Below are 20,997 nucleotides of genomic sequence, written 5' to 3'. Positions count from 1 at the left end.
TGATTTTACCAAGCTGAATGTCGAGGCTGTGGCCATTGGTACTATAAAGAAATTACTTTGGGCATAATTATTAACAGACACCAGTGACTCACAAGAGTGCTGGCTGACTTGACTTCTCTGAATACTAGCCATGATTTTACCAAGCTGAACGTCGAGGCTGTGGCCATTGGTACTATAAAGAAATTACTTTGGGCATAATTATTAACAGACACCAGTGACATAGTATTGGTTTGCTTTATTTTAACGTTGACTGAACAGCCACAATAGGAAACTTTAATATAAAGTTCTTAGCATAGAAGAGCACAGAAGCTGTGTCGTGAGCCTGGGGGTCTGTGGCGTTACTCCATCCTCAGCTCCCCAGCTTTGGGTCTTTTGTCCTTTGATCCAGCAGTTCCCACGTGGATATGGTACTGCTTCTATCCTAGAGACAGAGAGGTCCTGACTGAGGGGATACCACGTTGCCCAGGGGCTGACAGGCGAAATGGGGCAGGTTCAGAGGGTGGAGTCCAGCTTGCTGACCTGGCCCTACAGGAAGCAGCTGGATGCTAAGCGGGACACTGCTACCTCTGACACAGGCCAGAGGCTGCTCCAGTGCGACCTGGGGAGGGGAGACAGGCTGTGCAGAACCCGGACCTCACTGTCCCATGCTGCTGAGCCTCAGTGTCCCTTCTGGGTCTGGCACACCCTTCCTCCATGTCCCTCTGAATCTGCCACAGGGCAGGGTTCTCTACTCAAAGTATGGGCATATCTGGGATGCCTGGGCCTCTGGTGGCCCTGCATTTGTGCAGCACCTGTTGACTTACACAGCTGCTTGGGGTAAGGGCCCAGTGTGCCCGGCCTGGGTGGCAGTGCTCACCTTAATGCTGACACCATGGGCAGCGAGGTCCTGGCGCAGGGTGTCGCATGCCTCCAGCAGGGGCTGCCTCTCGGGCAGCAGCTGCCGCCGGGCCTCCCCAGTGGCCTCTGGTGTGGCCAGCGCATACTGTCGGACCTTCAGCCGGAACCGCACCAGCTCGTCCACCACACTGTGTAGCGTGGCCGTGCTGCTGTCTCCTGCAACACACTGAACACAGGCACAGTGGCTTACTGCCCCTGGCAACAGCCCAAGATCCATCCAGCCCAAGTCTTTCCCTGACTCCCTAAAGCTGGGCCCTTTTGAGTGGAGGCTGGGCAGTGGCCAGTCTCCACTGTCCTTGGCTCTATTTGTTGTCCAAGCAAAGCTGACCAGCCCCCCCACCACCACAGGAGCTGGGAGGAGGGCCTGGGAGGGCACACCACCTCTTCCTCCATGCAGGTGCTCCCTGGGCCCAAGACCCAGCCCAGGTGCTGGCTGAGGGTGCAGACCCCAGGCCCCACCAAGGCCTCCAGGGCAATGACAGTGGCCTCTCAGAATGCTGCTCCACAGGTGTCACCATCACCTGAAGATGTTTCTTTATCGTCTGGTTCACCAAGGAAAGTATAGAAGTCAGTCTAAGCCTTATGGACTAATGAAAACAAACATTCATATATCCACTATAGGCAAACACTTAAAACAGTGTAAATGTCCCATAGGATCTGCTGTGTGAACACGTACAAACAGACACCAAGTTTCAACTGAATAGTCTGAGGCCAGCAATCTCAGCATCCAGCTGGACGGATAACTGCCGACTAACGTGGCATCCCAGGTGACCAGGATCTGCAGGAAGCCTCCCCTTTCCACGGGTTCTTCCCACCATGGACAACGGTCCTAGTGGTGGCTCATGGGGGACAGCTGTGGCTATTCGTCATGTTCACGTGCATAAAATAAGCAGAACCCACGATATTTTGCAACTTTGGGGTCAAACACCTTCAACTTCACACAATCCTCAATTATTGCTTGCATAATAAAAAATAATTTTTGTTGTCACAAAAATGTGGGCCCAGACATCAACCCTTGAGGCTGGGGGAAGGTGAATGAGAAGTCAGTCTAAGTCAAAAAAAAAAAAAAAAAAAAAAATGGCTATTTGAGCCTTTCCTTACCCCTTCCTGAACAGTGCTACAGCTGTCAAATATAGTGGAGAGAGGTGGGTGCCTGCATGGAGGACAGTCAGTGTGGAGTGAAGAGGAAGAAGAGGGGTCCCTTCGTGGGACCTCCGAGCCCCAGGAGTTGTGTGTGCAGAGAGAGGGGCAGCCCAATGTGGGTGGCAGAGCCCCAAGGGGTGAGGAGTGTGCATGCATTGAGGGTGGTAGACTCAGTCCGGCAGAGGCAGGAGGGCATCTGCACAGGGGAGACGGCTGCACGGAACAACCAAGTGAAGCCGGAGGATCTGGAAGGCAGGATGCTGCCTGAGAGAGGGAGCCCCTGCCGGAAGGACACGAGGATGACCCCTTGTGGGCCTGCAATTGAGGTATCGGTGGTAACCTCTGTTTCCATCAGTGTAAATACAAGTGTGCGCATGTGTGCAGGGGAGGGGTGTGCTCACACAAATCCCCCCCCCCCCTTGCTGGGGCCCTGCGAGCCTGGCGCGGTCTGCACGCTGCCATCTCCGGTAACATGTTGCCTCTGACCAGTGCTGCCTCCTGGCTCCACTCCAGAGAGCCAAGTGCCTCGTGCTGGGGGTTCCACGAGGACGTCCAGAGAATGATGAGACATGTCGGGGACAAAGGGGACAGCTCCAAGGGGCTCCCACCAGCCATGGGACAATAAAGCAATAGTGACGGGTTTAATGATTGAGTAGTGCAGGGAACCTCAAGTCCCCATGGATGCAAGTGAGGAAGATGAGCGTCTGGCGTGGACTGGGGTGTCCTCGGGTACAGAGGCGTCTCCCCACAAATGCTCTTCGGTTATGAGGGAAGAAGAGGAAAGTAGAGAGAAGCTGGCGGCCTCACCTTGACTACGTGCTCCACGCGAGCATGACAGAGGTAGGACCCGTGGGGCAAGCATGCGAGCCTTCCAAAACTTCCCACCAGATGCAGAGCCTGACCCCAGCCACGCAACACCAGACAGACCCAAACCAGTGCCTTCCACAGCGACTGGCCTGCGCCAGGCTCAGGAAGGCCAAGGGAGACGGGGCATGTCCCAGGTGGAAGGCAGGAGCAGAATCGCTCCAATTACAGTTGATAAAGATGAGCTCCGAGTGAGTCCATTCTTCAAGGAACATAAAATTTTTAACCACGTAAATAAATTAATTTGCCATTATACTTATCTGTTAAAATGAACATTTAAAAAGGATAAAGGCTATCATACCAAACGTGTAGGAAATTCCAGAATTGAGCATTTAAGAGAGGACGTACCTGTCGATTTGTCGGAGAAATTCCAACGGTCTCAAAAAACTCTTCAATGTAGGAGACGATGGCACCAAATACAGCTGGACTTCTCGGACCATGAGGTTCCTGGAAGAAGTTACCCGAGGTCAAAGAACAAAGACGCCCATGGATCACACCTTTTGGCCTTTTCTTTTAGCTTCTGTGGAGCAAGAACACCAGCTCTCACTGGCAAGCCTCCTGTGCCTCAGTTTACCCATCTGTAATGTGGAGACAGCAGCACCTCCGTCACCAGGCCCTCGTAGGTTGGCGTGACAGCAGGATGCCGTGCATGGGGCATGGTACGGTATGGGGGGAGCAAGCAGGAACTGGGCTGGATTTCTTTTTTGGGGGGGTGGCTGGCCGGTATGGGGAGCTGAACCCTTGACCTTGGTGGTGTAACACCGTGCTCCAACCAATGGGCTGGGTTTCAGAGTCACAATAAAAAAAGAGGAAATCCTGAAACGTGTGGCGCATGTCAGTTGACAAGTGCAGAGACCCTCGTGTGTCACGACCTTAGTTCCTGGTGCCCCAGGAACTGCACAGGTTGGATCAGAAAACTGCAGGCGCTGGTGCCTTCCCTCGCCCCGACCTCCTCTCTAATCGCCTGAGAGCTGGGCAGACAGCCTGTCATGCAGGTGCAGTGACTGCAGGAGCCCAGGGGACAGCACAGGGAAGGCCACAGCGGGTGGGAAGAGCCCCTGTGCTGGAACAATCCTGGCCGCCTTCGGTTCTGGACAGCACATTCCTGCATAGCTGCGACTAAAATATCCATTCCACTCAGTTACCACCCGGGCTGGCTCAGATGAGACCACCCCAACGGTCATCTGCGGGTTTCGGACCAAAGGCCCCTTGTCCAGGCCTGGACCCTGCTGGCCTGGCTGCCCAGAACCTCCCAGAAGTTTGTTAACAACGCAGCCTCCTGCCCCACCTGCTGGAGACTCTGAGCAGGGTCACGCCTGGGAACCCGAGCTCTAAAATCCCGAACCGATATGGTCAAGGATGGGGCCCTCACTGAGATGCTGAATAATGACAGAGGAAGGCCCTGTTCTAGAACCTACAATTGACACTAAAGGTGTGAGAGGTGCCCGGATGGCCTCAGTGAGGTCTTTGCAGCTGCCTCAGCTTCTCAGATCATGAAGTCACATGGTGTCCTAGGATGTGGCAGGAAACCCTCAGAAGCGTGCGTGGGAACAAGACTCCGCTTGCCCCAGATGCCGTCGGTGACCCTCGGCTCCAGGCTCAGGCCCCTGTATGCTCAGTGATGTCAGGACACGGGCGCAGAGGGCACAATATGTGCACTGGGGTAAGCAGATCTCTCTTAAAATGTCACATACGAAACCTCTAAGAAAGGGCCACGAGGAATAGCTAAATGAAAGTGGTTTCTCTGAGGGTCACCCTCGGCCTCTTAGAGCTACAGTGCTGCCAAGGGATCCTTCTCTGGGTGGCCCTGAGGCCCCAGACCCACAGCCTCCCCCCACCTCACGTCTCAGCAACCAACCCAGACTCCCCCAAGTTCCTCCAAGCCAACGGGAGGTCACACAGTGTGGAGTGGCCAGCAGGCGCCCTGATGCTGCCTGGCGTGACCGCTTGTGCGCTCGGCCCTCCCTCTACCCGCCCTCCCGACGGGTCTGCCAGGCCAGCAGGGCGGGCCACGCCGCAAGAGGCAGGGCACTCCAGGAGCTCGGGGGGCCCGTCGGCAGAGGCCCACTCCAGAGACAACACCAGCCAAGCAGCCCGACCCCTGTCTGCTGTGTGTCCTTGGAGGTACCTTGGTAGCCACCCTGAGCTGCCGGTTCCCGTGGTGCACGAGGTCCAGGATGGCACGGACCGCCCCAGGTGTGTCAAAGTCATCGGCCAGTGCTGCCCTCACGGCCCCCTTGGTGTTGGTGAGTCTAGGGGAAGTGAGGAGAGAAATGGCCGCTCAGGCAAGGGGAGCTCGACGGGGAGCCACCACCAGCCTCCCGCGACCCCTGCTAACTTGTGCCCCGCCCTCCCCTGCCACACTCATTTCTTAGCAGTTCTAATGCGTCCCCCAACTTGTGAGTCTCTCTTTAGCCACGAAGTTGAGTTGTGGGTCATCGACGTTACCCAACACTAATGACATCAAGCCCCTCTGCTCAGTTGGCCAGCCCGGTCCAGCCACCTCCACCATTGAGAACCTTCACAGCCCCCCACGAAGGCGGGGCCGCCTCAACTCCTGCCCCATGAGGCCGCAACGCGGGTGAGTGGGGAGCCCATGACCTCCACGTAAGGTCCCCATCTCCCCACGACAGGCTCGCGCAGGTGGGTGCAACTCTTACCTCTCCCACAGCTCGGCCTCTGCGACGCAGCCGCAGGCCAGCTGCCCCTTCATGTAGGCGCGGGCGTCCTCGACGAAGGAGGCGAGCCCCAGCAGGAGGTGCTGGGCCTCGAGCATGGAGCTGTCACTGTAGTCAATGGCTGTGCAGGGAGAGAGGGTCACTGAGGGGCAGCCGCTGAACAGGCCCGTGCCCAGCACCGCCAGGGCCCTCACAGGCCTGTCCCCAGCACACACCTCCCTATGGCCACCAGACGCAGACCACAGGGTCTGTCCTAGCTCAAGTGTCACCCACCCCAGAAGAGCAAGGTAGCCCTCTGGCCGAGGGGGCTCATTTCCACTGACGGATGGACAGATGAACAGACAGAAAAGCTGACTCTGGGAAGAGGGACAGACCCTGCCCTGGGGTCTGAGCCCCTCCAAGGAAACGTGCCCCCTGATGTTGAGCTCAGTGGTCCAGGGACAGAGAGGACGGGTGGTCACCAATCTCGAGGTGTTAGAATGTGTGAAAACAGGTCTAAAGCAGCTCCCCTGGGTCACGGGATCGACACTGTGGACACAGGCCACAGCTGGACAAAGGGGCAGGGCACGGCCCCAGCAGTGTCAGTGTCCTGGGGCTGCTGTAACAAAGCAGCACAGACTGGGCGGCCTGAACCACACACATTTATTCTCCCACAGTTCTGGAGACCAGAAGTCTGAAGTCTGGCAGGGCCACACGCCCCCCGAAGAGTCTGGCAGGCTCCCTCTTGCCTTGTGGGCTTCTGGTGGCCACAGGCATCGCTCCAGTCTCGGCCTGTGCGGTCATGTGGCTCTCTTCCCTGTTTCTGTGAGGTCTTCTGTTCATGTGGTGGTCTCTTATGTGTCTGTCCAAATCTCCCTCTTCCTGTAGGACACCAGTGCTATTGGTTTAGGGCCCACCCCAATGACCTCATCTCCACTTCTCACATCCGCGAAGACCCTACCTCCAAATAAGGTCACATTCACAGGGGCCAAGGGTCAGGACTTGGACACAGATTGTTTGGGGACCCAGTTCAACCCACAACAGGTGCTGCAGACAGCTGGGACAGGAGGAAGTCCCTGCCATGACGGAGCTGCAGGAGCCTCTCAGAATGTGAGGACAGAGAAGTGAGGCTGTCCCTCTGCCCTTCTCCCGGCTGGGGACGACCTGGCCCCAGTCAAGGACAGTGTCGTCCTTCTCCCTTCTGGCAGCCTCACAGGATCACCTGTGCCACCCTCCAAAGGAACCAAGCCTCCTGCTCCCATGACAGGTGTAACCCTCCTGTCAAAAGACTGCTGTCGGGGCACCTGTTCCACCTGATGAATGAGATAAATCCTGGGTGTGGGCAACGAGGCGGAGTCAGCTCCAGCATTCTTAGAAGAGCCGGTGGCGGGTGCGAGTGGGAGACAGAGCTGCGTGGCTGACAGTGGGTGGGGGGGAGTGGAAGCGTGGCCACAGCCACAGTCCAGGTCGGGACAAAAGTTTTACCCACAGAAAACTTAAGCGTGGGGGAAGGGGTGAAGCCCTGCCAGCTACGAGCTGTGCTGTGGGCACCGTGGTAGGAGTGGGCTCTGCACCCTGCCTGCTGGCATAGATCCAGCCCCCATAACTGCCCTGGAGCAAGTGACCAGGCCTTCTTGTCCCCCAGCGTCCCCGAGCACACAAGAGTATCAACAGCGTCCCCTCCCACGGACAGGGAAGCCTGGTGAGGGGATGTGCGTGAAGCCCAGGCCAGCGGCCAGCCCGCGGTAGCCGTCACCATCATCATCATGCAGAGGGGTGCTGTGTAAGGACTCTGGCAATGTTGGACATCCCAAATTCAGTTTAAAGGAAAAAGGAAATGGTAACATGTGATGCAAAAGAATATTAATGCATAAATTAATATAAATCCCAGAATTATATGGGGAGAAACCCAAAAGAATTGCAAAAAGAATTATTCCCCCTAAACCTACTGTTAAGAGAGAAGTACATGAAATTACTAACCAAGTTTAAGCATTGGATTTTAAGGCTAAGTGATGAACAAACACACAGGATCTCTTCCTTATACAGGACTTCACTGATACTGACTTTCCAGGTGTCTTCGAGCAGGACAAGCCAGAGGCCCTGCTTGGCCATGAGAGGCCTTGACAGCGGCTCCTCACCGACAACCAGGGACCTCGCTCCCAGGCAGGGGGGCACCAGGAATGGAAACCACATTCAACAGTGGTTTCCTGGTGCTGGCACAGCACGTTTCAAATCGCCTTCAAGAAAGTGAGGTACCATAATGACTGAAATTTCAGTGTCAGCTGGAGTTCAGATAAATCATCACAAAACAAAGAATCTGGAGTTAATGAGCTATATTCAGGCTACCTGCAATGGAGATTATCTCAGAAATGTTACATAAAAACAACCACCCACTGAGGACTCTGGAAGTCAATGCTTCTCCCCTAAGACTCAAAAAATGGAGAAAGAAAAGAATGAGGACACGGATGACCATATCACCTGTTTCCATCTTGTCAGCAAACGCCTGAGTTTTCAAGTGGGACCTGGTCTTTGCACTCCATCAGTATGTGTCTTTAAGAATACAAATGATCACAGAATATACCTCTAGTTTTAAAAAATGTTTTTAACATCAAATGAAGTTACAAGTTAGATGAGGTGGCCCCTGTGGCTCATACAGTAACTGCAGTGACGTGCCGACTCTCAATTTCTGCATGGTCTGTCACATCTTTACCTCTGTAGCTGCGCACGTGAAAACCCACTGTACCGCAGCTATGCCGGGGCCTCTGGGGACAGGACATCGAGCAACATATTCAGAGTCCTCAGAGGAGGAGGAGCTGCCGACCCACTGGTGCCGGGCACCCGGGCAGCGCCCAGCTGGAGGCCCCTGCTGGATGTCACTCAAGCGCTGAGAAGTGTGTGCTGGGCTGGCCGAGGGACGTGCCAAGCGGCTGAGCCGACCAGCCAGGGAAACAAGCGACTGAAGTCCACTGAAACGGGATAAGCTGGGGAGAGGAAGAGACTCGTCCTCTGATGGGAGGTACGGCCTTCAGATTCCCTGGTCTCCTGATGAGTCAGCGTTTAGTCGTCTCGCCCACAGAGTCACTGCTGATGACCACTTTGAATGTGTGTTCCTCACAATAAGTGCATGAGGGGCTGGTGAGTGTCCCTCATGTTGTCTGAAATGAGGACCAGTGTTTTTTGTTTTATGTGTGGTAGCGACTGAAGTCCACTGAAACGGGATAAGCTGGGGAGAGGAAGAGACTCGTCCTCTGATGGAGGTACGGCCTTCAGATTCCCTGGTCTCCTGATGAGTCAGCGTTTAGTCGTCTCGCCCACAGAGTCACTGCTGATGACACTTTGAATGTGTGTTCCTCACACTAAGTGCGTGAGGGGCTGGTGAGTGTCCCTCATGTTGTCTGAAATGAGGACCAGTGTTTTTTGTTTTATGTGTGGGTTTTTTTGTAATTTCTAATTTACTGCACTTTTTGATGTATAACCCATAAGGAGAATGAATTATTTCACAATGATCATGCATACTAGGATATCGACGATGTCAGCCTGTTACAAATTTCTAAACCTTTACTCTAACTTCTGTGCTTGCTGTTTCAGGTGGTAACAAACCATTCCCAGGCTGGCTTGGGTCCACAGATGAAGAGCTCAGGATTAAACAGCGCTTTGAAAAACAAAAAAAGAGCCTATCTGGACTCAAACCAAAAGTTACACCCTGATGTGCCTAAAAGTATTGGTTTAGCACGAGAATTCCAAAATCAGACACGGATTCAAGCTGGGGAGCAACACGACGAAAATTGCTCTCAAGATTCTCCGATGACCTCTGTACAAGTTTTCCACCTATTTTTCAAAATCCAATTTCAGGTTTTGCTTTGGAAAGCTTGACTCAAAAGAGAAAAACCCAGAAACGCACAATGCAACCTGACAAAGCTTAAAATAAAAATAAAGTTGCCAGGACTGATAGGGTTACTGTGAAGTCTCTAACTGGAAGACCTGTAAAGATAAAATTACCATTGTTGACACAGCAAGGACAGGATCCCAGACAGGGAGAGGCAGAGGAGGACTCCCTGTGGGCAGAGGTGAGGGGACAGCATATTCCAAACGGACAATTCCAGGACATCAATTTATAGATGGGAAAAAAGGGGCAGGGAAGCCAAAGTGGCTTTTCCAGAGTGTTGATGCAGCACAGTGTAGATCAGGATTGGAATCTCCTGCTGCCACCCGTGGCGGTCAGTCTGCTTCACGAGCTTTTAGAACAGGCTGAGGCTTGGAGGGAAGCTGAGGCAGCAGGGGGTGGCCAAGGCCCCCCGTGGCCACTTCTGACCTTTGTGTGTCTGACTCATGTACATCCAGGGGAGAGGGGTCCTGCGTAGGAGTCCACATCCTCCTGCTCTGCTATTCAGGGATGGATCAGTGTTTCCCTAAATCCCACGGCGGCAGATTAAGTGTCCTGCGCCCCAATCCCACCCAAAATTCCCACTGGAAATGAGTTCCCAAAGCAGCTGCCCAGGCTTGAGAGAGCCTCTTTCAGACCAAACTTTGCACTCACAGTTCAAAATGAACTGCACACAGGCAGAGATCAAAGCAGTAACACAGGCCCTGCCCCAGCCCCCCGCCATCTACGACAAGGCAGAACAGGGGCCTCAGAGGCCGAGAAGCCACAGGGAAGGGCTGGGCTCCCACCAGCCTTTAGAGGACCAGGACCACTGGCCACGAGAGAGGAATGAGCAGAAGCCAGGAGGGAGCCCTGAACCTGGACCGTGCGCGTGTGCATGAAATCCGCCCATGAGTCCCTGAGCTGCTGTCTCCCTCCTCCAGCAACACAGCCCCACGGAACGGTGAATTCCTCCATCCATTTACCTCTGAACCCTCGCCTCACAGGGACAGCTGGGCTGTGCCAATTGCCCGTAAATGTACACTGTGCATAGACACGTTACAGGACACAAACATTTGCGTCAGGACTGCTTGGGACGCCTCTGGCACTCCAGCGAGCCCAAGTCCCCACCTGGTGGGGAGAGAACCTGGGTAGCAAGGCCCGACGCAGATGTGGACAGCGTCTGCGGGTCTGAGCGGAGATGCGCTGTTCACAGTGTCCCTGTCCCACCTGTGTCTTGCCAGCCCTTGGCTCTCGTCTCCACGTACACTGGCGGCCGCCCAGGATCTGGACACAGGCTCTTGGCCTTGCTCGCACCCACGTGTCCCAGGAGCAGAGACGTGTGGCGTCCTGGCTGAACGGTGGAGGTGGCGTGCCTGTGTCTCCCTGCAGAGCCTCTGCACCCAGGGCGCACTTGGAAAACATCCGCTGACGGGAATGGTGATCGATGAACAACATGTAAAGGGAGCTGCCATGTGCGGGTACTGTGCCCAGGACTGATGAGGCCGTAGAAGGAATAAAAGGCTAAGCCCTGCCTTCGAGAACTTGTCACAGAGCCAGGAGGCGGGATCCGTTCACCCTAAAATGTCCTGGCAATGCAGCTGCAGTGCCAAATGGCCTGTGACCAGTGCTAAAGAAACTCAGGGAACAGAGGCTGTGTGTGTCTGTGCCAACTCTGATTGTGTTTGTGTGTGCACATCTGTGTGTCAACTGTGTGAGCCTGTAGGTGACCAGTGTGTAGGTGTCCTCGTGCCCCTCAGCTGGAGCAGATAGGGCTGTGCTGGGCCCCAGGCCAGGCGAGGGTCTGCCGGGCACAGAAGAGGAGAGGAGCCCCTCGGAGAGGAGCTCCACGAGAAGGACAGGCGGGTAGGCCTGGCCAAAGGCCTGTGCATGGAACAGCTCACACTGTTGGGCCGGGTCACGCCATGGGTGACCTGGAACTCAGTTATGACTTGGCTGCAAACCCCAGCCCCAGCCCTGTTGCCTTCACAGAAGTGGGAAGTGATCATGCAGGGGCAGGGAAGGTGCAAGGTGGGGACAAGAAGGCAGAGGGGACAGTCTGAAAAAGCCGCAGCCTGGGGACATTGGGCGTCAGTGTAGTGGCAGAACTGGCAGTCGCCCACAAGGCAGTGGCCTCAGGTAAGATGGAAAAAGCCTGAAGAAGGGCGCTGTGCGGTGAGGACGTGCCCTGCGGCCAGGTGGATGCGCAGAGACTGCCCCACCCAGCTGTGGCCTGCCACCGGCACACGCAAGCACCAGCCGCTAAGGGCTTCCCCTTCTCTCTCTCCACACATCAGCGAGAAGGGCTGTGACAGGAAGCCGTGCGTCACTGGTGTGGAGGGGGCACCCACGCCAGCCCCAGGAGGAGACGGACCACGCAAGTGACAGCAGCACTCGCTACGAGAAGACCACCCTGCCCTGCTCCCACACCCAGCGTAGGCGAGGGGCTGGTGAGCACTCAGGCCCAGGATAGGCACACCCCGCCCCGCCACCTGCCCTGTCACCCGGGGACGTGGACCTGCTCCTCGCCAGTGCTAGCAGACGTGGGAGGCCTTACTGCCATTAGGGGGTCAGCCAGACAGGGCAGAGCCTGGTGTCCCCAGGGCAGAGGCAATGGTGCAGCTCGGCGGAATCTGGCTGTCACTCTTCCAGGAGACCCCACCAGGGTGGAAGACCCCGCCCGGCTGCAGGCTGCTCTCGCAGCAGGAAGCCGAGACCCCACGTGCTCTGGAGGCAGCTTCTGGAGTCTCCGGCTGAGCCGAGGCCCAGCGCAGGGACGGCGCTGCCTAAGAATGGAGCCCGAGCCTGAAGGCACAGAAGCAGCCACACCAACAAGATGACACAGATTATTTGGCCCACGTGCTCTGGAGGCAGCTTCTGGAGTCTCCGGCTGAGCCGAGGCCCAGCGCAGGGACGGCGCTAAGAATGGAGCCCGAGCCTGAAGGCACAGAAGCAGCCACACCAACAAGATGACACAGATTATTTGGCCCATATTTTGCTATCCCCAAATACTATCAGAATAATTCTTTTCCAAGACATGAGTAAATATGGTGGTCGTGAGACCTGAGAAGCGACGTGTCCAGCTCACCTGACCGGTAGCTGCTCTGCATGCAGAAAAGCCGGAAGACGTCGGGGGAAAACGTCTTGAGGAAGTCCTAAGGAAGACAGGAATAAGCAGTTACGATGCTTTTCTTTACGTTTTGTATCACTCAGACACTATATAATTGTCTATAATATGGAGCTGATCTCACTTTTGAAAAAACCAGAAATGTTTATGAAATGACTAAGTATCTCCAAACTCTCACAATTACCACTGTTGCCCCTGGTGATTTCCCTCACTTAATTTTCTTTGTTCAATCTCTGTATTTGTGGGAAAAACCAAGAAAAAGCCCATTTGCCCTGAAATTCCTGTTTTGATCTGTTCTGTCATCCTCGGGAGCTCTTCAATACGTGGCTCGCACATATGGCAGGGACAAAGCCAGGGGCCTCCAGGTGGCCTGGGGACCTGTCAGAGCGACATTGTACATGTGGAGGGACACAGGAGGTGGAGACACCCAGCACCTGGCAGCGTGCGAGGGAAGGAAGAGCTTGGCCAGGGCTCAGGGTCAGAACAAGCTGACGTCCGAGTTCAGCGTCACACTGAGGAGCGTGGGGCCAGCTCACCCCACCGGTGCCTCAGTTCTAAGTACACACTAAGTCTGTGTCTTGAAGAATAAACTGTCCTGCCTCTGATTAGACACGGGTACACTAAGAACCTAACTAGAATCATCTCACAGATGACAGACCCCTTATGGAACATCTGCACACAGAGTGGGGACTTCTGCATTAGCAAGGGTAACATGGGAAACTTAGCAGAGCTACCCAGAGGTGAGCCACAGATGGGGCCAGTGTTCCGTAAGACCTGTGTATGTGGTGGCTGCTGTCAGGTTCTGGCAGTCACTTTAGACAGGTGAGAGAAAGGGTGGGAAGAAAAGCAGGAAAGGCTTGCCCAACTAGGGGCTTCAGACGTGGCCCCAGGAAAGCAAGCGCGAGCTCCCACTTGACGCCCTGCCAGGGACACTCTCAGATGACAGGACACAGGTGAAGGGCCTGTCTTGACACATGGCACGCATGGCGCATCACATCGCACCAGCTGAGATGGCAGTAAGTGAGCACGCAGGCTGGCTCACCCATGGTCCACACCCACTGTGCCCGCGCACCCTCTTCCTGGGGAGGCATGTGCCCCAGCCTGGCGGCCTCACTGGCACAGGCCACAGTGCTGAGGAGGCTGCCGGGAGGGTGGCTGAGTCATGGCAGCCCGCTCCAAATACTCTATCAGGACACACAATACTGTATCCTGTTCAACACCTGTGCTGAACAGCCCGCCAAGAGCAAAGAAAGCGAAGAGCTGGAGGGGCAGGAGGGGCTGCTGTCCCTACCCCAGGGCTGCGGCACAGCCTCCCGCCGGGCATGGGGGATGTCTCTGCAGGCTGCTGAGTTGGGGAAAGTGCCCCACTGGACTCCTTGGGCTCAGTCCTTTCAGAGGACTAGGGGTTCTGCCTGCCTTCCCCAGGGGGCTGCACCCCCACCCCGCATTCCACCATCTGTTGGTGCCTGAGGCCACGGGGGTCACTCTCATTCAGGGACGGCATTAAATAGGAAGCTGGGCCAATCCCCTGACTCGGGTTCTCAACTGGGGTCCACAGGGACAGCTGGGCGGGGAGGACTACGAAGCTGGCTGCTTCAACAGTCATGTACTTGTTTCCACTACCCTCTTGCTGAAATGTGCCATTTGCTTCCATGGTCAACGTGAGCAACAAACCACAGCAGGGCTGTCAAAGGCTGGACCTTTGTCACATGAGTAGTCACGGATGTTTTCCTGTTGCAGGTACCGCCCATGGCCGCTACTTATTTGAGGGGGTGGCAGCAATCCGACCCCCTGCCGGACGTTAACTAATGCACTGAGTGACACGGTGCGCGACCCCCCTGCCCCAGTATGGCCTCTGCCTCTGTGGTCCCACGCACTTCGTCTTACGTATTTAAAAACATTAAGCTGTAAGGAAGGGTCCGCAGGCTTCCCCCAGCTGCCGGGGGTCTACGCGGGGAGTGGCCGGAGGTGTGCACGCCAGTGGGGGAGCAGCCCTGTCCAATCCGGCCTTCGCCTTCGTCAGTAAGGACGCTGCCATTTCCATTTCTGTCTGTCCATGTCCTGTGTGCTTCTTCCCAGATTGTGAAAAAGGAAATATTTCTTGCTCCCTCCAAAGTGTCTGTGAACATTTCTGCGGTTCTGATTAACACACACGTGCACCCACGTCCTGCTTTGTCCCATCCAAGTTGCTTCCTGTTACAATCTCCACGCGCCATTGTAGAAGTACACAGCTCTAAATACCATGCCGTGTCCCGAGTTCATACACAAATGGAATAACCAGAGAGGTGACTCACGCTATTACAAGGCTTTATCGTTTACAAAATGCTAAGATGAAACATACTATAATCATTACCTGTCCTGTTATGGTGACCAAAAACCAAGACTTAGAGAGTGGAAAACCAGACTGCTGAGGTCACCGGCTGCACGCAGACTACAAACCCTGCGCTCTCACGCCCAGGTCCTTCCTGTGTCTTGGCTTGCCCGCTCCCTCCCCCACTGCAGTAGGACGAGTGTCCCCAAGTGCAGCTGCAAGGCTGCATCTCCCAGTTACAATGCTTCTGGGAAAGGCTCTTGTCTGCTGCACCCCGGGAAACATGCTGAGCAAGAGTTCTGGGTCTGGGTTTCTGGCAGGAGAACGGGGGGCACCCAGTGACTACCCTGTGCACAGAGGGCCTTGCCAGTACCCTCTTCGGCTTTTCTCTTAACTATGAGTTATTTCCTTGGAATTCATTCCCCAGCACGGACTATAACCCGCTTCATAGCTTGTTACACGCTGCCTTATGTTGGCCGCCTTCATTTCTTACCTGGGAAACGCCGTATCAGTAGAACCACTCCCCAACCCACGCCGCAAGGTGAGTTGTTTTGCTTCCTATAGATCGTTGCCGGATGTTTGGCACGGACAGGCAGAGTCCACAGGAGCAGAGGGTGTGCACGCCCTCCTGTGACCTGCTGTCCCCAGCTCCTCGCACAGCCTGTGCCCACCTGACCACTCGTCTGGCAGAAACGAGTACGGCTGCTCCGGCCTCGAGGTGTTCGTACTTTCTCTGACTCAGATGTCTTTTCCTCCTCTACTGACTTGCTGCTCATACTTGTTGCATTTGGTTACACAATTTTGAAACTGTAATATTAGGGATATTTTATCTCTGACGTTCTCTAGTTTTTCTAAAAGAAATCTTTCTTCCTTTCAGAATTGGGATAAATTGAAAATTTTATATTTTCCGGGCAGGTGTATTCTTTACTTCATTCCAAAAAGGACTTCAGGTGGCTTTATTTAAAAGATTATTCCTTCTATTCATGTGAACTCATTAAGAATGGGCCCCTGTGTGTGTTCACAAACCTAAATTAATAGTTCTCTGAAACCTCAACAACGTTAAGGGGGTTTACTGTCCCCACTCTGGGGGCACTGCTGTAGTTAGGTGTAGAAGTTCAAATAGAAATCTGCAATCTAATCTTTCTACAGCATTTGGTTTCTCCTATAGCGTTTGTTAATAATAACATCAAAAGAGGTGGAAACAACTTCATCCTACAGCGTCGGGACAAACATGAAAAGAGCTCGCACTTTGAGGGTGTTCCCGGACATTAATTTTTCAATGTGTTCCTGTTCTGTGCTTGCTGATAGCGCTAAGTTTCCCTGCTACTCAGGTTCCACCAAACAACCTGGCCACGGCTCCCTGAGAGGCCATCTGTGCTGACCTGTGTAAGCCTGTGCTGGAAGGATCTTGGAGGGAGTTAAGTGACCTCCTGGGAACTCAGGCTGAAGGACCTTAGCCCAGGTTGCCATCAAGCGGTGACAGCAACAAGCCCTGAAGTGACCATGAGCTCACAGGGTAAAGGCTTCATTCAGGCCTGTAGGAAGCCAGCAGGTGGACTGGCTGGCAGCCAGGACACTACCAATGGCATCCTCGAATATTAGGGTTCAGCAGGAGAGGGTGCGCCAGGAGCCTCTCTCCTGGGCCAGACCCTCACTCCCTCATGCGTCGCATAATGCCCCCTGCACATGGACCTCACGCTTAGTAACTAGAAAAGCTTGGTTTTGAGTCCTTACCTGAGCTCCAGAGGTGAGCTCTTTTCACACTGACTCCGTCTCTGTCAGGCAGAGAGAGTCAAGAATTATCCTCAGACTGTTATAAACTCCTACCAGTGGTCTCCAAAACAATGAGAACTGGTGGGGAAACTTTCTTCTGCTAGAAACCAGGAAATTGACAAATATTGTTAACATGTGGAGCAATATCTTACCCCCAAAGAACTGTGGGCCAAGGGCAGGTGCAGGCCAGCCAATAAATACATACAGGCAAATTCAACTAGCAAATAAAGAGACAAATTTAAAATCTAGTTGCCATTCTTCACCAAATTACCAAGGAAAATGTTAACCTGATTACAATCCTTCTAATCTGATGTTGGAAGAGCCCTGGGAAGTGGACATTTCCACATGCTGCCAGCGGAACAAAACTTATTGCTAAATTACCAGAGATCGAATGCAAAATGTTTCGTGCATTTGTCCTCTGATGAGCAATTCTACCTCAAGGCGTTTATCCTAAATTACTAACCATTAGATGTGCATAGATATTTAGCTAAAGGATACACATCACAGCAACACTGACTACAGAATACAGGTCGCTTACACAAGTCCACAAACAGCAAAATAAATCACAGTATGTCACTACTGTGAGCCACTAAGTGGTCATCAAAAGTAATCCAGACCTGGCAATACCTGTGAAAATTTGAAATGCACACACCCAGTAGAAAACTTGATATAATTTAAATGACCATTAATAGATGACTGTTTAAATTAAGATACACCCGTACTACTGAGGCATTCAAAAGAATGAAAACTCCACATGATAGAAAACTGACTAATCTGAAGGACATTAAGTGAATATAGCAAGAGGAAAACAGGGCTATCACTTGTGTGCAAAGAAAAAACTGAGAAGTACACTTACAGAGAGACATAAACACACGCGCACACATATGCTGCTTCCAAGAGGCTGGCAACAGGGGAGCATGATGGGGCAGGAGACACGTCACTTCTATAATCAGGTTAAAACATTACTTAAATCACTGCAGAGGAAAAGGCAATACACATACTCTACTGCCTCCTGTACAAGAAAGAGGGGAGATAAGAATGTATACACATATTGGCTTATTTTGTAAAACGAAACACTGGAGAGAGGAAAAGGCAATACACATACTCTACTGCCTCCTGTACAAGAAAGAGGGGAGATAAGAATTTATACACATATTGGCTTATTTTGTAAAACGAAACACTGGAGGGATAATCCAGAAACAAAATAAGTTATCTACAGGGATGGAGGTGGCGGTGCACAGGCCAGGGTCAGGGCGTGCCTTCTCCAGGCTCCGCTCTGGTGTTGACGACTGAACCCTGCATGCCTGTTATGTATTTGAAAGATAAAAGTAAATAGAAAAGGGGAAGAGATGCCATCAAATTGGAAACAAACTTAATGAACGTACCTCCTGATAAACGGAAGGTAAAGAAAACCACTGAGAAACCACTGTCCTCTGGCCTGCGTGCATGTTCTGAGCACATAACCTTAGTGGGATATATTCTAACAGAAAAAGGAATACAAGCCCGAACAGGCAAATCCGTGGAAAGAGAAATCAGAGGAAGGGGGATGAGGTGTGGTTGCTGACGGGTGTGGGTTTCTGTCTGGGGCGATGAGACTGTCCTTTGACCGTGGTGGCACGTGCACACTGCAGACACGCTACAAACCACTGGGCGATGCCATTTCAAAGGGCACATTCTATGTCAATAAAGCTATTATCTAAAAAAGAAATGAGAAGGAATCTTAAACTTTACTCAATAGTTTTACTGTTAATAGTAATACTGGTATTAAATTTTAAACTTGTTTGGTGTGTATTTCAAGATAAAGCAAAGTCATAAGGAAATAAGAAAATAAGTTATAAGGAAATAAGATTTTTCATAAAAGAGGGGAAAAAGAGCTAAAACAAAAAATCCCTGCGATATTAAATTTTATCTGGACATAAAAATGAACTCAAATAATATCTTTTTTATGCATGGTTTGTCTCTCTCTACCCCTGTGGAAGAGTCCCCTAAAGGGGCCCAGAAACAATGTCGCCCCAGTAGCAATCACCATGCCAAGATTTTGGCTTCAAAACTCCCTTTCCCCGCAGGGGCGGTGGCCACGGGGATCCTCCTGGAAGCAGAAGTGGCAGGTCTGGGCAGGAAGCACAGGGAGGCAGGGCGGGCAGCACGGCCACGCCCAGGCCAGGAGGCCACGCCCACGACCCGAAAGGGCGCCGGAGCCGGGCCACGTTCGGGGTGGTGTCACCACCAAAAGGAAAAATGACTGAGTTGGTAATACACTAAATAAATATGCGCCCTCAACTCTGCAGTAACACTAAAAACAAGGAGAGACAGCAAAGACAGACAAACCCCCTTTCTTTAAAGAAGAATGCCAACCAATAAACGTAAGAGGTGAGGAATTAGACAACCGGGACTTCGCAATAACCAGTGAAGTACGTGGAGGTGAAGCCTCCAAAACCACTGGGTGGAAGGCGGTTGGGAACAGGATACCTCGTGGCCTATCACCTCGCAGATTCTTAATATCCATGAAAAGGAAATAAAACTACGGTAAGAGATCTGGTGGCCAGCCCTTAACCAAGTGGCCCAATTGCCATCACTAATAGCAGGGCAGTCTGACCCCATGGCCCCCAGAGGGACACTGTGTGACACCCGCAGCATCACCCATCACATGTTTCTCCACCTGAACCAATCAAGCCTTCAACCCTCACTTCCAGTTAAAGGAAATACAGGGGACAGAAAAAAAAATTGAGTGACACCACAAAGAGACAGATGAATCTCAAATGTGGGATGTTCAACACATCCGACTTTAAAAAGTCAGAGTAGTAGAAAAAATAAAAGCAGAGAGACTGCCGTAGATTAGAAGCCTAAAAAGAACAATGAAGCATTCAGACTTATAAAGGAATGACGCTCTGACACACATTACAATATGGGTGAGCCTTGAGGACATTATGCTGAGTGAAATAAGCCAGTCACATGAGAACAGATTCTGCAGGATTCCGCTTCTACGAGCTCTAGAGTCGTCCAAATCATGGAAACAGAAGAGGGTTGTTGCCAGGGGCTGGGGGCGGGGGAAATGGGAAGCTGCTCACCAGTACCGAGTGGGTTTGCGAGATGAGGAAGGTCCGGAGGTCTGTGGCACAACAATGTGAACATACTGACCAGTAGTGGGTTAGAAATATTGATTCTCCTTTGATCTTAGAATAGGATTTTTAGGTAATGAATGAATGAGCCAAAAGTTCTTGAATAGGGGACAAAAGTCCACAGATAAGGTTGGCAAAAGCCATCTAATCAATTCTAATCTCTGTTTAGGGATGGAATTGTGTAGTTCGACTGTTTTAGGTTGCTGGTTTGATTCCGGCTTGAATGACTATTGACTATTTAACCTACTGATTGTTCTTGAGATATGTTAAGGAAACTGCTTGAATGCTGTTTAATTATGCTAAGGAAATTGCTGTAGGAAGTATGTGGAAAAGGAAATGTTTACTAAGGACAAGGTCTTTGTTGGTGAATTAACCTGGCTTTTTACAAATTACATTCTGGAATGTCACATTGTTAATTTACTGCTGTCACTAGCCTTACACTGCCTGTCCTTACGTCCTTCTTTGATGATTGAATCAACTGATTTTTCTTGTGAAACTTCCTTGTCTTGTCAATAAAAAGAAAGGCTGATTTAGGATTGGGGCTGCTCCCCTGATGGGTGGCAGTCCCTGAAGGCCTCACTGATTGTATTTTGAGCGAATTCTTTCTGTTTTCTCCATCTCGGTTACACAGAGGAATGTGTAACACTTACCACTACTGAACTGTACCCTGAAATGGTTAAGACGGTAAATCTTATGTTCTGTGTTTCTTACCACATTCAAAAAAGCCTAAAGAGACGCAACATCCAAATGCAACACATGAACCTTAATCAGATCCTGTATGTTTGTTTTTAAAAAAAGCTATGGAAATAATTTGGGGGATGAATGGAGAAACTGGAATTTGGACTAGATAAATTATTGCTCACTTTTAGGGTGTTAGATTCGGTAGGAAACCGCCCTTGTTTTGGGGCGCTGCATGAGGAATAGAGAAGGATAACAATGTCCACCAGGCATTTCCTAAGGGTTCAGCAACAAGCACGTAACACACAGCCACGTGCACTCACCACCCAGGGCTACAGACCCCGCAGCCAAAGGGGACCCCAGTCCAGCACCCCAGAATGTGCCTCAGGTTTATGGATCATTTTGACATAACTGTCACCAAGAACCAGCAGATGCAAGAAAAGCTCTAACAGGAAACGAGTTTTCCTTTTAAGGAATTTCCACGTGTGGAAGGCGTCTCCCTCTCCTGAACCAGGAAGAAGACGACTCCCACCAACTTCTAATGGAGATTCAAATCTGCGTGACAA

General features: G+C 52.3%; 2 protein-coding genes across 3 annotated transcripts in view; one reads left to right on the top strand and one right to left on the bottom strand.

Annotated features, from left to right (window-relative positions):
• The window catches only part of CARKD (carbohydrate kinase domain containing), a 29,219-nt gene extending 19,166 nt beyond the window's left edge, over window positions 1-10,053 (top strand). The window contains exon 9 of the mRNA XM_008564487.1: window positions 9,150-10,053. Within this exon, the coding sequence (XP_008562709.1) occupies window positions 9,150-9,268 (119 nt within the window). The 3' untranslated portion in view covers window positions 9,269-10,053. The remainder of the gene's footprint in view (window positions 1-9,149) is intronic.
• The window catches only part of CARS2 (cysteinyl-tRNA synthetase 2, mitochondrial (putative)), a 49,455-nt gene continuing 28,677 nt past the window's right edge, over window positions 220-20,997 (bottom strand). Inside the window, exons 10-15 of one of the 2 annotated variants that reach the window (XM_008564522.1) lie at window positions 12,512-12,578; window positions 5,565-5,703; window positions 5,033-5,156; window positions 3,253-3,351; window positions 857-1,063; window positions 220-421 (exon numbers count right to left, since the gene is read on the bottom strand). In XM_008564522.1, the coding sequence (XP_008562744.1) occupies window positions 350-421; window positions 857-1,063; window positions 3,253-3,351; window positions 5,033-5,156; window positions 5,565-5,703; window positions 12,512-12,578 (708 nt within the window). In that variant the 3' untranslated portion in view covers window positions 220-349. The remainder of the gene's footprint in view (window positions 422-856; window positions 1,064-3,252; window positions 3,352-5,032; window positions 5,157-5,564; window positions 5,704-12,511; window positions 12,579-20,997) is intronic. The other variant, XM_008564515.1, reaches the window with a different exon arrangement.

Source organism: Galeopterus variegatus, unplaced genomic scaffold (assembly GCF_000696425.1).
Source record: "Galeopterus variegatus unplaced genomic scaffold, G_variegatus-3.0.2 Scaffold187, whole genome shotgun sequence".
NCBI classification, from domain to species: Eukaryota; Metazoa; Chordata; class Mammalia; order Dermoptera; family Cynocephalidae; genus Galeopterus; species Galeopterus variegatus.
This window is presented reverse-complemented; position numbering and strand designations above follow the sequence as displayed.